Source organism: Platalea leucorodia (assembly GCF_965183815.1).
Source record: "Platalea leucorodia genome assembly, chromosome: Z".
NCBI lineage: Eukaryota > Metazoa > Chordata > Aves > Pelecaniformes > Threskiornithidae > Platalea > Platalea leucorodia.
This window is the reverse complement of record NC_138858.1, coordinates 11,759,591-11,776,825: the sequence shown is the minus strand read 5'-3', so window position 1 is coordinate 11,776,825 and position 17,235 is coordinate 11,759,591. Positions and strand designations below refer to the sequence as shown.

Here is a 17,235-nt window from a genome sequence, read left to right as displayed (position 1 = left end):
ACATATATAAATCACACATCAGCTACAGAGTCCCTGTAGCACGTAGTATAACTGCAAACTGTTCTTTGCCAACATGGCGAAGCACTGATATCAGGGCTCAAATGAAACAGCGTACGTTTTGCTGTTGATGTTCAGCCAATGAATTCTAAGCACATCAGCTATCACTGATAGCAGGAAATGCTATTTGGACTGCATGATAAATCCGGCTGGTAGAGTAAAGCAGAAAGCAGCATTAGGCAGCTGGGTCGCTGCCATATGTCACATCCAGACCATTTCTGTTGGAAGCTGGATCTCAGCAGGCTCATGATCTCCATTCTGTGGGTGTATCAGAGATGATTCAGAGGAAGAAAGCTAATGAAAAGTCCTCTGTGCAAAACACGGGACAGCACCCACAGCGAGGTGGCTTCTGATCTCTGAGCAAATGCTCCAATTCCAGCAGAAACAGTGGCTGCCACGGCCATAGCTCTGTGTTTGAGACTAAATGTGCGACACAGAAAACCGAGGTGCATGCAAAGAGGGAAGAGGTAACCCTGTATTTACATTTCAGGGAAGAAAGCAGGGCCCTGTTAATTTCCTGCAAAGATTTGGGACCTGGCACTTCAGAGACTCTGGGCTTCAAAGTCTCATCCAAGCATAGTCAGGGATGGAACCTCAAGTTCTCTGCTAATCTGAGCGGTGGCATTTATGGCATAGTGCTATGAACTTCATTTTAGGTTGATCTTCTCCCGCTTCTCTCACGGATGAAATGGAACCCATGAGAATTTGCTGTGATGGGCTTCCAAGTTTTCCAAGAGATCTCCTTAGATCGTCTTTGGTTTCTACGCACACCGGTGAAGCGTGAGCAACTAGAACTGGAAGGCTCCTCTGTAGCTGGAGAAACATAACTCTTGCCTTCTGCGAGGTAGAAGATATTAATTCACATCTTAAAGGCAGAGAACCTGTGAAGTCATCAGGTCTGATCTGACATATCAGCAGCTAGAGAATTTTGCCCTGCTATCCTATTTTAGCTTTATGCAAGTTATAGAGTTCATCTGGCGCCAGCTTGAAGCTGCTGATCTTTGTTCTGCCTCCCTCTACCAGCACCTGGGAGCTCCCGTCTGCAGAGGTGACTGTGAGGCAGGGAGCTCAACAGATCCGACCTCCCTTTATGGTCTCGCTTGCACTGAATTTTCATGCATCTCCCCACTTTCCTACAGGATTCAAGAGTAAGGACCCTGGAGCACTGAATCCAAACAGCTGCTAGCTTCTCCAGTACTAGGGTGGCCTTAGCTATGGCACATGGGATGCTAAAGAGGAGCAATCAGTAGATACCACAAATCCTTTGGGAACGTTCCTATCAAGTCTGCAATTTGTTATGCAGGTGGCTAACTTAAGATTTAAAATGTGGGCCAACCCTGGCTGAGCATTAAGAGGAGAGTTTCCTGAAGCATTAATTGAACAGATTAGCTTGAAACCAAAGGCATGAAAATTGTATGATGACAATCTGCTGCTACTCAGCGGCTTATTCTTTGGGTTTCCTAGGCAGTGCTTGTCTCTGATACTCACCCCACATGCTTGGCTTTGGGGAAAAAAAAAAAAAAAAAAGGCAGAAATGTTTTAAACTAGGCTTCCACAGCACATCTCAGCTTCAGCAGTGGGCAATGCAGTACAGCACCTTTTAATTGCAGTGCCATGAGCTCATAACTTATGAAAAGCTAAGCAAAATAACGGACTGCAGAAAGCCATCTCTCTCAAGCAAAATGAGAAAGGCTTATCCTGGTGTCAGGGACAGTGCACAGAGCAGGCTGAAGTCTGCAGGGAAACTGCAGAGGTGGGTATAAAGTGCAAGTCACATTAGCTTTTATTAATGTATGAATAATTAAATAAATGGGGCTAAGTTCAGGCAAACACTAGCAATGAATCTATATAGCCCACTTTAGCACAGAACTAAATCTCCATTCTGTGGGTGTATTGGAGATGATTCAGAGGAATCAAAGGTTTCAAAAGGTATTCATGCACCCAATTTCTGTCCAGGACTCACCCCCCGATTCCACTGTTCATTATGCCTTTAATGCTACCTGCCACTCCATAAACGCCGTCTTTCCAAAACATGCTTCAGGAATGTCTGAGAATGCTACTGAGCCACAGTGAAGCTGTTTTGATCCCATGAGATCAACACAGCTCACAAGGGAAATAAAAGTATTAATTACAAATCCTAAAAATCATTTAAGATACTTCTTCCTTTGTGTGCATGTGTGTATATATATGCTTGTGTGTGTGTATATATATATGCCTTGAGATCTCAAGCACAGACCCAAGACAATCCCTCCACACAGAGCTTTCTAAAACTCTGCTGCTGTCATTGTTTCTGACTAGTAATGCTCACAGACCACATTATATCAACACATTAAACCCAGAGACGCTGGGCAATTTTTGCCCTGTTTTGTGCCTTCTGAGTACTACAGTTGGAAAAAGAAAAAGAGAAGTGGGGGCAAAGGTACCATTCCTCATTTGGGGAAAAAAACATAAAGGAAGGCACTATATCTCCTTCTATGACAAGGTGACCCGCTTAGTGGATGAGGGGAAGGCTGTGGATGTTGTCTACCTGGACTTTAGTAAGGCCTTTGACACTGTCTCCCACAGCATTCTCCTGGAGAAGCTGCCTGCTCACGGCTTGGATAAGTGCACTCTGCGCTGGGTTAAAAACTGGCTGGACGGCCGAGCCCAGAGAGTGGTGGTGAATGGAGTCAAATCCAGTTGGCAGCCGGTCACAAGTGGTGTTCCCCAGGGCTCAGTACTGGGGCCGGTCCTGTTCAATATCTTTATCAGCAATCTGGATGAGGGGATCGAGTGCACCCTCAGTAAGTTTGCAGACAACACCAAGTTGGGTGGAAGTGTCGATCTGCTGGAGGGTAGGAAGGCCCTGCAGAGGGACCTGGACAGGCTGGATCGATGGGCCAAGGCCAACTGCATGAGGTTCAACAAGGCCAAGTATTGGGTCCTGCACTTGGGTCACAACAACCCCATGCAACGCTACAGGCTGGGGGAGGAGTGGCTGGAGAGCTGCCTGGAGGAAAAGGACCTGGGGGTGTTGGTCAACAGCTGCCTGAACATGAGCCAGCAGTGTGCTCAGGTGGCCAAGAGGGCCAATGGCATCCTGGCTTGTATCAGGAATAGTGTGGCCAGCAGGACCAGAGAGATGATAGTGCCCCTGTACTGGGCACTGGTGAGGCCGCACCAGTATGTTTGTCTACATGTTCCATTTTCAAAGCTGTTGTCTCACCAATTGTTACTCACTAGCCAGGTTCAATCTACATCAGAAAAAGGACTACTCAAACTAGGACGAGACCTTTTTTACTCTAGCAAAACAGAGGACCTGGCAGGTTTCAACTCAAGAAGCAAAGTACTACATAGTCACCAAGAGGAAAACCCCCGGGGACGGCAAATAATGCAGGCACCTAACACAACACGATTTTTTTCTGGTGATCAGCGGCAGCCTAATGAAGTGGTCAAGCAGCATTTGAAAAGAAAAAAGATCACTTCCAAAAACCAGCTTCCTAGCATGTTTGCCTCTTTTCTTTCTGTGTGTTTTATTGCTCGCAGTCTGGGTTCTTCTCCCTTTCTTTTGTTTCGATTCCACAGTGCAGGGGAAACAGTGGATTCATCACCTCAGTTCTACTCTACCTATACCTCCTGAGAAAGGTTTTAAAGGGCAGAAAGCAGAGAGGAGGCCTAGGCTAGGAAAAGTAGCCAACTGCTTTAATAAACACTTCTTTTTCTCCCCCTATTTAATGCACTATCAGGTGGTATTTTCAATTTGCACATAGTATTTTTAATTTGAAATACAGGGAAACCCTACTTAATGGCCACCGCTATGGAAAAAAGTAGCAAATTGATTCCTTAAGGGAAATTAAGTGTGTGTGGATTAAAACTTTATAAACCACTTCACAAACATTTCACCACAAGTTTATTTTTTCCTGAAACAGGAGCGTTTAGCTGCCACTGCTATTACAGCTGTGAGCCTATAATTCTAGTTCTTGATGTAGGGCTTGGAAATTAGGATTGTTGAGATCACATGCAAAAGAATGACAGCAGTTTTCCTTGCCTCATGGGGTAAATCTATTTGTTGAGATTTTTGCCACTTCATAGAATTCTGCCACTGAACACAAGAAAGATTTGAAATAGCAATACAGGCAAAAACTGAGCTGCCCATCAGCAAAGCTGACATTCCTCTTGGCATACAGGTCATAGCACAGGTTCTACCACAACACAACCAAAGAGAATGCACTTAGGCTTTGAAATATTTTTTTCCTAACATCAGTATCAGCAGCCTTTTCTTCATCTTCTCGAATCTTGAAAAGCAATGAAAAAAGAAGAGAGAAAAAATAGATACACAGATTATATCAGAACAGACACAGTGATCTGGGAGAGGAAAACCTTATTTATGTAAAAATGGCCATCTCAGAACAAAGAACAAAAACTAAGATATTTATATTCATGGACACATCTGAGTACCCAACAAAGCATGAGTACAGGACTCTTATTTGCATGTCTGCAATATATTAGATATTGAACATTTAATGCCAAAGGTAGCGTCCCACATTTATGCACCACATAAAATGACTTGGTGTCAACAGTTCTCAGACCTGTCTGTCTGTCTTCAGAGCTGTGAAACCACAAGCCATGCCCACATCCAGCCCATATGAGCACACTACATATCCTTCTCTTTCCTCCTCCATGTATTCTGTGCCTCAAAACATTCACTCCTGCATCTTATGATAAATTTTGTTGAAAAAGTCTTCAGGCATGGCTGTCCCCTCCACTTCTTATAGTGCCAGGTGTCACAGGGCTCTCCTTATGACTGCAGTCTGCAAGTATCAGTATGATGCAAATAACCTAGTAACAGTGCAGTAGGAATGAGTAATATTCAGTCTCTCAGCACTCTTACCTCTTTACCACCCATGGCTTCAAACATCTTCTCTAGCTGCACCCTCAGCTGTTGGATGTTATTCATCAGGATGCAGGGCTGAAGGGACAAAAGCAGGTGCCTGTTACTGCTCAGGGTGCCAACACATTTTCACCAGTGGTACAATCTGTGCCTCAAGACCCTTCCCCAAGTACCACCAGATCTGAGAGTCCAATAGGAGGTAGGGTATGCACAGATTTCAGCATTCAAACCTAAAAAAGACAAGTCATTTTTTTTCTCCAGCTTGGAATGGGATGGCCCAGATCAGGGAGATCTCTGCTGTTGTGTTTTTCTCCTCAGTTTTATCACAGAGAACTAACTGACAAGACATCAGTGTTAGGACAATGCCCAACTCTCCGCAGCTCCTGCCATGCCCTGCAAGAGTCCAAGCTCTGTCACCTTCAAACTCTTAATGCTGCACTGTACTATTGTGAATGGTGTACATCCCAGATCCGAAGGGGAACTGCTAACCAAAGCTGCATTCGGAGACACATCTGGGTCCTGCCAGGCCAAGCCTGAGCGCAACAGCCAAGGGCAGCCTGAGCAATAGACTCTTCCCTCTGCAGTTGCATCCCCAGTACAGGTGTAGGAGATAGCAGAACCAGCATAGGACAGACCCAGGGTTCAAAAATGTAAGGCCCTGTTTTATGCAATACACAGAATTTTACTGAATTCTGGATTAAACAGCAAGATAATTAGATGGAGACAACAGTAAACAGAGTGCTGCTAAGTACCAGATCTACAGAGCAATCTGTGCCCATTTTTTATTTTTTTTTAATTACCTCTGTGACACACAACTCTGACATGCACAGTAGAAGTTAATTTCAAGGGGACCTGACAGCCTCCACTCCCTGCAGATCACCTTCAGGACCTACTTTTGTTTTATGGCCAAGCCAGAATTCAATCCGCAAAAGCATATGAATCCTCATAAAAACAATACTGAAAATATTTACACCATCAACAGGGGCAGGTGCAACGTGAAAAACTTGGATTCATCAGGACAATTATGTGATTCCTGAGGGCAGAAGAGAAGCTCAGCACGACTCACCAGTTTCTCCTTGGAACAGTAGGACTGGAAGCTCTTGGAGAGGATGTCAGCATACTGCATCAGCACTTTCCCAATAGTCTGAGAAGACAAGATGTGAGCACTGTTACTTGTCCTCTATCACTGCAGGAGAGCTCCAGAAAATAAAATGAAAAAAACATCATGCTGTTTTGCATCCCACTAAGGGAAGATAAACAGCTGGATGTTGAGGGTATTACCTTAGCAAACCTCCTATTATAATGAGCAACAATGACAGGGTCTGGGCACTCCAGCTTTTTAATGATCTCAAAGCTCTGATTGAGCTGGGTGAAGACGTCCACCACTGAGCAAGAGAACAGAGCATGCTCGGATGTTTGCTGGAACTAAAACAGAAGTACAAAGAGTCATTCTCAAATGAAAAGATTTGAAATACACCTATTTCATGGGTGTCTCCATCATCTGCTGTACTGGAGGCAGGACAACTTTACCAAAACCTACTTCTTCCTCAGAATTAGTCAAAAGCTCTCCAAAAGGCCGAGAGGAGCTAAACAGCCAATTCTATTGGGTTATAAGTTCACTGTCTTTCACCAACTATGACATGACAAGCACCAAGGAAGTGCAGCATGATGCTGAGACCTTTAATGAAATGCATGGCTTGCCTGTCAGTTAATAAGGAAAGAAGGAGAGAGTGAAGAGGTTTTTTTAGATTTTCTTAAAATTTAGATATTAAAGAGAATGCTTACATTAGCATCACAGACTGCAGTGCCAACAGTCACTGAACAAACGGGAAGGCTCTTGCTCTCCACCGGGAATACTCAGCAAATTAAGAATAAGATTACTCTGTCAGTGGATCAAGGTCACATTCTCACTGCATGACTAGAGTACATGCAAAGTGCCTTATATTTCAATGACCTCTCACAAACACAGAGAGATGAGAGAGCACCAAGCCACTGTCTGACAGACTAACAGCAGCAGAACAGAACAGACATAAATGAGTGATATGCACCTTGCTATTAAACAGCTCTCTGTGACTTGTAGAGAAAAGTCCTAAAATAAACGAGCTTCCCATTTGTTTAGCAAGCAAAAAGGGCTGCATCCTCCATCTGTATGACAGCTGAATTTACAGTGTTGTTGTTTGGTTCTGGGCACTGAAGGATGGAGTGCCAAGCCCTCCACTCAGAGTGACCTACATACCCCATCTTTTTTATCTCTCTCCAGAGCACCATGCAGGAATTCTAAGGAAACATCTTCATTTTCATCCAGCCACTGCATCACAAACTGCTCAAACCACCTGCAGGAGGGACAGGAAAGACAGCAAGTTACAGCAAGAAACAGAGCACCCCAACACGACTCAGACAGTGCTGCTGTTTCAGCAAGCCTTGTGAAAGTTTGCCACTGCTAGATATCTGAATGCTGTTATCTGTGTGTGCAGCCAAAGTTCCCCAAAATACTCCTACCTGTACACAAGCTACCAGTGAGCAGGGGCTGTACCATCACTTGGGCTGGACAAGCAGAACACAGCCCAGCCTCTGCGGATTGTTGGTCCTGTGCTGGTTCTGTCCTCCTCCCATCTCTCCTCTTTCTTTACACCTTCCCCTTTTTTCCCCTTGAGCACCACATTTAACTTTGCATCATCTCAGAGCACTTTGTCTTTTCCTCCCATCACCCATGTGCCAAACAGGACAAGGGAGACCTCCAATACCACTATCTCTGCATGCTAAGAGAGACAGCACACTGTCCTGTTGCCCATTTGTGTCTATCATCTTCCATGCGAGAGCTGCAAATGAGTATAAAGGGAGGAAAAGACATGCCTGTTTTCCAGGGCCCTTCAGCCACTTTATCTGCAGATACAGACATATTCCTGGAGTGCCAGGAAGGAGAATCAAGGCTAGTTGTTTTCTCCACTTTAATCCTGCTCTCCCTTTCCTTAGGCCTTCTCTAGAACACTCTCCCACTTCTGTGGGCTGCTGATCTCACTATGAAGATACTTGAGTAATGTTAACTTCTGGTGACAGCACGGTACATCTGCTAGGGCTTGCAGGACGCTGGCCAGCCCTGTAAGCAGCTCTTCACTGTTTTCTTTTGAAGAAGCACAAACTTAGTTCATGTTAAGTGCTGCACCAACAGCCTTGGAGCACAGTAAAGTCCCCAAACCAGGCAGGTCCTAGAAGCAGGATAGCAAAGTTTGTCTCTGTTCCTTCCCCTCACTTAGGAGGATAAGCTAAATGGTAGAGCAGAATTCAAGAAGCTGCTGAAACAGCCCCTGCTGTATCTCAGAGAGATGCCTTACAGGAGGTGGTGTCTGGAGGTACCTCCTGCACTGAACAAAAGGTTTCTACGCAACCCCACCTTGGCCAAATAGGCAAGGTGAGAAGCGGCTTCGGTGATGGGATCTTACAGCTGGTCATCCCTCTGGTCTCTGCTCTGTGGAACATATCCACACAGTACAAAAGCTGGGGGGTGGGTGGGGAGGTGTTGTCTGTATTTAAGCAACAACATAGCACTTACAGCTTCATTTAAATGTCTGTCTAGGATTTGTTGTGTGCAAGTGCCAACATACTGCAGCTGAAGCAAATCTTAATTTCAAATATTACTAAACAGCATTCATGAATAAGGGAAGAAAGTGCCCATGTGTGATTTTGGTCCATACAAAAGATTATTTTATGAGCTTCACAGAGTACAGCCTCCTCTAAACAGGCAGCTGTGTTCATACAGATTGTGCTAATTATGGGCTGAGTTTGCAAAGAACATGAAAGCATGTGCCAGACATGAGAGGGAGATCAAGAGCAAATTCACAGACAGAGCATACTACATAGCCTTAAATACTCTCTGCACTTTGAAATATAAAGCACATCAATGCTAATATTGGAAATTGTAACTGACACAGTGTTAAATGCCAACAGCAACCTGTCTATGCAGCCCTATTTAATATAGACAGCAGCAGCGGAACATTGTCACAGACATATGGACTTCCTGCGTTCTGGAAAAATTCCTTTTGAGTGGCACTTTGGGCTCCTAAAAGTCAGCGCATTTCAGAGTCTGCCACAAGCTTCTCAAGCTTTCACAGTTTTATTATGAATTACAATAGCATATTTTAAAGTGACAGCTCAATCCTTAGATGAGAACTCAGGCAGTTTTCAAGGAAGCAACTACACATCTTCCACCTCTTTCACAGTTCCCAGGCTGCAAGTTCCTGACTGCTTCCTGTGTCATAGGTCCATGCACAGGGAACATTACTTGTTTGTGCCAAAAGCCACAATTTTCGCTCTGAGAAGTAGAACTACTTCCTGTGTATCATTCATCCTTAGCTACTGCACCATATCCATAAGAAAGGGCCATTCACTGTTGACAACAGGCATTGCCCGTTTTTATGGCTACTGTATGTTGACATACAAAATCAAGTGCATAGGTATTTTACTGTCTTACCACACTGTCTAAACAAAGGTGGTAAGGAAAAAGATACTACTGGGGGGGTGGGGAGGGGAATTACCACCACCTCCCCCGCAAATAAAAAAAGGCACTACCTCCAGAAAGAGGTTAACATGAGTGTTTAAGTGCAAAGTCAATCATTTGGATCAAGTCAGGAAATTCTGTAACTACATATGCAAAGCCAGCCTCAACTTTGTCCTTCATTGGCTAGCAGGAAAACACAAGAGAGGTAAATAATCTGTAAATACTTCCAGTCCCCGGGCACATTCAGGACCAAAATGTTTTCTGAGCTGTAACACAAACCTAGAGTTATCTTAGGCCAAATACCCCTTACAGGGTTTTACTATCAGGTCTTAGGCTGCTGAGCAAGTGAGGGGGGACTCTGACGACTACAAAGGCAACACATTCAAAAAGACATGCAAAATTATCTAGCACATGAACTAATACAGATAATCTGATTTCATGCAGAAATAGCTTCCAAATGTTGTTACACAGCAAATATCTTCTTCCTCATCTGCTTCAATTATTGATCGAGAAGCAAAGGCCACGATGACTCAGGCACCAGCACACAAGGGGGAGGCTCATGGTGCTGCTTCAGAGACCTTCTGTGCTTGCAGGGGTCAGCACAGCCTGACTCGAGGCGGCACAGCCAGCCTCGCCAAACCAGGTCTGCACAGAATATGCCTCAGTCCTGCCTGCCGCGAAGGGGAGCGGTGCTTTGTGACTAAAGGAAAGTTTACCTATGCTGGTTGCACAACAGTAACGTAACACAAAAGGCTGCAATTTCAGCTTGGCTGTGAGCCTGGCTCCTGTGGTCTCAGACTTTACAGGTGAATTAATCTTGTTCATTTGCTGTGTTGATGCATGTGGGCACCCAGTGAACATCCTGTGGGCCTTGGCAAGCGCAGAGGCAAGAAGGCAGGCAGGGTTTCAAAGAGCAAAAGAATAAATACTATGTTTGATGAAGTGAGCCAGAAGAATAAGACGGGATTTCAAAGGACAGAATGCCTTCCCCCACCAGAGAAGAGGTAGTCTCCAGTACAGCTACAATACTAGCTGCATGTTAGCATCAGTATTAAAACAAAACATAGAACACTTCTTTACAGATCTAAAAAGCTAGGGTTTTTTGGAAACTGACACTGGCAGCTTTTTTAGCTGGCAGCTAAAGAGAGAGGAAGAGAGGAAGTTTTGAAGATCCACTCCCAGCTATGTTGCTACTTCAGTTTCAGCAACTGCTGCTGAATTTCAGAAAATAAGGGGAGCATAAAAACTTCAGCTTCAATACTTTGGAGCCTTCACTTCACTGAATCATATCTCAAGGCTACCAGAAACATGGCTTCTCATAGTTTCAACACGAAAAGTTTGTGGATAGCCTCTTGTCTGTTGAGTGGGCAGACAACTCAGCTGTTCTCTGGACAGCAGCAATTTGGTTTCATCTAAAGAGTTTACTGATGTGCAAACCTAATGCATGGACTCCTTTGTTTAAAGAAGCTTCAAGACTAAAAATACTTGTGATGAAGCAAATCAAAGGACAAGAGCACATTGCCGTAATTGATATCAAGGGGCTATTTCGTGACAGGTGAAGGTTATGGTTGAAATAAACATCACCTGTGTCTGACAACGTGGCTATTGTACTAAAGTACAAGAGTGAAGTAAACAAAGCCAGCGGCTTCAAATGTACATGAGCACTGAAGCTCTACCACAAAGGCCAGCAGAGCAGAACAGCCTGCAAAAGACTGCAGAACGCAACGGAGCATCATTATCCTGATTACACAGGAGAAAAAGAGAGATTAAGAATATCTGATGGCTTGCCTGAGACTGCACTGACTCAGAGGCACAGCGAAGAGAACGGGGCTTTGCAGACTGTCACTCCAGCACCCTATTCACTGAGTTAATGCCTCTTGCTGACCTGATTTGTTAAGCAAGGCCCACAGCCCAAGCTGAGCAATTACACCAACTGCCTGAAGTCTTATTAGTATGCAGCTAGCACCAGGCCTGAGGGACTGCGTGCACCGCAGGATGGGAAAAGAATTCAAAATGCCGAACTGGAAACACAGACCAAGCAAGATGTTGTTTTGTTTTTGTTTTTGTTTTTTTTTTTTCCCCCCAAGAGGGGGAAAAATGCAAAGTGCTGCATTTCAACAGCAGTGACCAGGATGGGAGGAACAGCTGGGACACCCTGTTGAGGGTGCCTGGGGGCTGGTTTGTGGCCCGCTGGAAGCATCACTAGTCAACAATACCACTGAAGAAAAACAATTTAAAAAGGCTGTTATCATCCCAGCGTGCGAAAGCAGCAGCACTGCCTGCAAGGCAATGCAAGGCAAGGTCTAGATGAAAGATCAGTATTTAACTCTGGGTGTTTAATGTCCAGACACAGACCAGCTGGAGAGAGGCGAGTAAATCTCACTTACTAGGAAAGCTGGGAACAAATGGGAACCAGCAGAAGACTGGGAAGGGACATGAGAAAAGCATTTTACTTTTGTAAAATAGGAACAATTTGTTCTCCATGCCCAGGCTGGTAGGACAGGATATAACACCTAAAATTGAAGCAAGAAAGATTTGGAGGGGGAAAAAGGGGAGTGTGTTAAACCCCCAAAACCCAGTGGAGGAGTAACAGTGAAGTACAGGGAGAAAAGCTGCTTGAAGGAGATGCGGAGCAACCATCACTGAAAGCCTCTTAAAACCAGGTACACACTGGTCAGAAACAACACACCTGCTCTTGCCTCAGGCCAAGCGTGGGACTTTAGCTACAGCATTCTCTCCAGGTTGCTCAGACAACTTTTTGGGCTCATAAATCTTCTTCAGGTGTGAAATCTACTGCTGCTCTTTTAAAGTTAAATAAAAGTTGCAAACAATCGCTTAGAGCTTAAGAGAGACTGCTTATCTGATGTTTCCAACTAAACCACCTGGTCTTAATAAAAAAAGAAAACATTACCTTTACTTACAAATCCTGTTGTGTGTGTATACATACGACATTCATACACACAGACATGCATACAGTACATACAGATAAACCTGTACCTATTAATACAAGAATGTAAGCATACATCCATAAGTCTGCTGTTCAAGAATTGACGAAAGCCCACACCGCAGGCACAAAGTGGCTTAAAGACTGTCCATGCCATTGCTAAAGCATTTGAGATCTTGGGAGATACTGTACAGTAAGGGATTTAATTGTGTCAGGGACAGTGGCACAGAACACCAGAGGGGACAAACATGCACATAAACACAGAAAATCAGGACTGAAGAAATGGTGTATCATGAAGGCAGACACAGGAGAACTAACTGACTACCCTCAAGGTAACACAAGCAGATGCATAGTGGGGATTTACTACAGGAGACATAACACACTCACGCTGGATATTCAGGCACTTTTCCCTTGAAGGCAGGCAGATCACGCACATATTCGTTGTATAGCCATTTCACTTTGAAGTGTAAATTCATATAGTCTGCACTTTTACACAGTCTGTGCTTCTCATGCTCTGTAAGGAAGGAAAAAAAGTAGTTAGGTCTGAATTCACTACTGTAAGTGCATCAGGCTCAGTAGGGTCTTGTAAAGCATGTCCACAGTATGCAATGGTTCTGAGGATGAAGCACCTATAGAGCCACAAAATCTTCACGACGCAGGATTTTGGCAGCAGACAGGGGTTCTTGGTGGGTGACTGCTGGGGCTCTGGAGTTTATTTCTGTAGCTCCAATTAATACTTCCATTTGTTAAAGACTTTTTGGTTGTCAAAGCAATAAAAATAGAGCAATCTCTTATGGCCTTTCCATTTAACATATGACAGTCCAGATTTCATCTTTGCAGGAAGCAAATCAAGGAGAGCAAATCTGTTCATGCTTGGATATAAACAAAGGCAATACCAACATGTTATGCTACATCCCCTAAGAGAAAGAGTAGAAAGAATCAAGTTCTTTAGAGTTTGACAGTGTGAGCCACAAGCAAGTTCAAGCAAGCTACACCAGAGCTGGAGCTTTTCCTGACACCCAGTTTTTGAGAAACTCATGACACTTCTCTTCCAGAAGACAACTGTTTTCTTATTTGTATTGCCTTCCTGAGCACAGTCCACTGAAGCAACCCATGGATGTCTACCTGCTACCGAACCTCTTCCTCCTGCCAGGTTTCATTACGTTTTTGTACCCAGGCTATGTCGAGACAATGCAGTTCCTCCCTGCGTAACGCATGTACCTCCACAACACGACCCTTCCCACAGACGTACGCTGCTAAAGCACTTGCCATACTCAGACCTATGTTTCTGCAGAGATCATCTCCCTAGACCACCACTCCCCTTTCTCTCTCATGAAAAACGTAAGCTCCACATCTTTGCTCTCGAGGCCCTTCACACCCTCCATCCATGCTACCATCTTTCAGCAGCTGACTCCCACCTCTGATCAGCCCACAACCCCTGTTTTTAAACTACTTGTTAAGTTCTCCCAAAAGCATCTCAACGCTTTCTCCCAAGCCAACCCTCATGTGTTTACACAGGCAGCTCCTTCTACTGCACTGCTTTTCTTCAAAATCCTCCTTGAAAAGCATACAATTAATTCCTTTTTCGTGATGCTAAGAGGACTCAGCAGCTGGCTTTTGCCTGCACTGCGATCCTGAATTATCACCCGACAAACTCTGCACCACCACTCCCCTGTGCCGCCTGTCCGTATCCATCTCTTTCTTTTGCCAAGCTTCAACAGCACGAATACACTTTGCGTCAGGCTGCTTTGTTCACTCTAGCACCACAGCAAGCTGCTACCTCATGACTACAGTGTGAGAGATGAGACTAAAACATACATGATTTTGGCTTAGACTGAGTTTGTGTTTTTTCCCCCAATATTTGACTTCAGACTCATCTTCCTACCTTTTATGTGGTAACCTCATTATTGAAGTAACTTTCCAAGGGCATCACTGCTGACATGTACACAGGATCCAACTATGCCGAAAAGTGTAAGTCTTTCTCTTAACTTTGAATGGCCTTTATCTAGGACTTTCATACTAGTATCCATTAACTGGGCAGGTATATACACATGTGAGCAATTCACGCTACAGATATTCATCAGAAGATAACGTCTTAAAGATGTAAAATGGCCCCTGCTTTCTAATCATTTACCTGACAGACAAGCTTATCTTACAATATCATCATCTATTTTCATGTAAATGTGAATTCTTGCAACTATTTCAAAACATTAAGAAACTTCCACATCTCTCTTGAAGCTTCAAAAGCATGCACTAGAAGAAAGGCCAAATAAATTATGAATTATCCAACTGAAAACACAAAAACCAAGGAACTTTTCATGCATAATTATTCCATAAGCCTTGTCAGCTCCCAAGCAGTGGAACACTCCAGTGAGTTGTTTGCAAACCTCTGTAACAGTGTAATACAGATTTCCTTCTAATCCACATGTAGCAGATCCACACAGATACACTCTCAAAAAAAAAAAAAAAAAAAAAAAAAAAGAAACCCAACCTTTGTTTTAAAGAAATTAAAATGCCCAGTATCTGAGACAGATAGTTCATAGGGGTGATGGTTCGATAGACAAATTACATGTGCTATTTCACATGTACTATGATACATTACTCTCCACAGTGAATTTGCTGGTATCAGAGCCAAGGGAAGTCCATTCATTTTTTACATTAATAAATCTAGTATCCTTCTTGAGCGCTAAGGAAGTATGAGCATACTCAGTGTCTGAACTGCCGACCTCCCTCAAAAACAACCACAGAAGAAAATGCAAAGCTCTCTCTGCAGATCTAAAACTGGAAACAAACACAGCAATAACCGTGCCCGCTTAGCTGTCTGCGAGAGCGAGGAAATCAATGGACAATTATAACTTCATTAACTTTGATACGTGCTGCCACCCAGGTGCTGTTCCCACATGGGGAAAACGCTGTTCCTGCAGAGGGAAGGTCTGACTTGGAAGTAAAAAGGACTCAAATCAGATTTATCTCCTCAAAATTAAGCAGTGCACTAAAAGCAAGCAATTCAAGCCTTTTTCTGTTTTTTAGGACATTTAAAACACTACTAAGTTGCAGAAGCAGGAGACACAAATCAGCCACAGAAGCATAAGCCTAAGGACTGCCACTAGGACTGCCTAGCCATCTAAGCAGTAAAGGAGAGGCCTGACACCAAGGGGATAAAACTACAGGAAAGTAAAAGAAAGAAGGAGAGGTCTTACCACCATAAAAGAGAACTTTACGTATGCGAAAGAAAGGTGGGGCTTGCAACAGAGAAAAGACAAAAGTGAACTATAACAGCTCGAACATGCTGGAGGTCAAAGAAAGCCAACAAAGCCCCCAGACCCCCCCATCCCCAACAGCTCGTACCATCTGCCTTCCCCCTCCAGTGGACCCTGCACAGTTTTGATCAGCTGCTGTCTTTGTAAAGGGAAATGTTTAAGAGCACTTGAAGGTGACATGGAAACAGATCAGCCAGAGGTGTACTTTGAAAACCAATTTTAGAAAAAGTAAAGCGAAGAGCATGGGAGCCATCAGTCTTAGCACATTTCTGTTCTGCTTTATAACCTGCTGGCTTTTAAAGAGCTTAGCGGCAGCAACAGTGGAAGAGTGCATAGATATTTTGCAGCAGCTCCTGTGTTTTATCCTGAAAAGACCACAGAGTTCTGTTAAGTCTCTCACATTTCCTCGGCAGATTTCATCTGCAAACAGTCTCCTCCAGAGAAGAGCTTTTAGGGTCACCGAGGGTGTATTATTAAGGCATTAATAGGGAACTGCTTCCTAGCAGCACACTTTCTAGTGTCACGTCCAGTTCTATTTTTCAGGCAGAGGACAGGACCTCCACCACATCCTTAATCCGTGGATTTTTTTTCTTGATCATCAGCCTGCTTTCCATGGCTTAAATTCTAGCAAATAATACTGAATTTCTGCAAAGAAACTCTAATAGGTACTGAGGCTGTTGAGGCGTTAACGCTTTAGACAGCTGGCATCTGTGCGTGCATCTGATCCCCCTCCCCTTATTAGAAGTGAGAATGTGGCAGCATGATTTATTTCAATCCTGCCCGCCAAGACTACTCAGTCTCTCCTCCTATTAGAGATGCTTCCAATTTACAACTCTCCTAACGCTGATGCATCCAAAATAAGATGAACCATTGATGCCAAGGATGACATTGATTTTCTATTACTGACTTTTAATGTCTTCCTAGTAAAGGAAGACCAGAAGCCCTCTTTGCTTGGAGAGTTTGTGCTTTCTGGGTCACAGAGGTTTCAGAGAGGACAGCAAGAAAACTAGTAACTCCAGTAACCAGTGGGCTTACAAGGAGGTTATCCAGCTGCTGCTCACTGGCCACCATCCCAGAGGTGGAGCTAACTGTATGACTTGGAAAAAGCATCCTCTATGCTACAGTGACTCCAGGGTAGCATCATCTTGCCAGCCAAGTCTGGGTCACACGACATGTCTATCTGATCTGTTTTACTCCTGGGTTGATGGGGAACAAGGGATACTTCTCAATGCCTCGTCCTGTACTGCCTTGGCCAGGGAGGGAAGGGAAGGGCCAGGTCTGCTGTTCATGGTGCGCTGAGCTGTCACCGCCTTGGGGGAGAGAGAAAACAAAACAAGCTGGGCAGATCCTGGAGCTTCTGCTGTGTCTCAGCAGCTGAGTCTCCTTAGGGGAGAAGAAGGCATAAGATAGGTGTGCAATTGCCCTTGCTTTCCAGCAGCCAAGCACACTGCTGCCGTGACTATTGCTACCAGTTGCTGAACATATTTGAAATAGAAAATAGGTGTTTCATTTTTATGACTTGAACATTTTACACATTAACTAACTTTACACATTACACACTAACTAACTTTACACATTAACTAACATCTAACTCTTCAGATGGTGCCCA

General features: G+C 44.1%; 1 protein-coding gene across 1 annotated transcript in view; it reads right to left on the bottom strand.

The window, feature by feature from the left end:
• LOC309602473 (protein unc-13 homolog B) overlaps positions 1 to 17,235 on the bottom strand; it is a gene marked incomplete at its 5' end in the record, with an annotated part of 221,394 nt that overhangs the window by 28,442 nt on the left and 175,717 nt on the right. Inside the window, 5 exons of the mRNA XM_082336061.1 lie at positions 4,928 to 5,005; positions 5,994 to 6,071; positions 6,209 to 6,352; positions 7,164 to 7,260; positions 12,754 to 12,880. Of these exons, the coding sequence (XP_082192187.1) occupies positions 4,928 to 5,005; positions 5,994 to 6,071; positions 6,209 to 6,352; positions 7,164 to 7,260; positions 12,754 to 12,880 (524 nt within the window). The remainder of the gene's footprint in view (positions 1 to 4,927; positions 5,006 to 5,993; positions 6,072 to 6,208; positions 6,353 to 7,163; positions 7,261 to 12,753; positions 12,881 to 17,235) is intronic.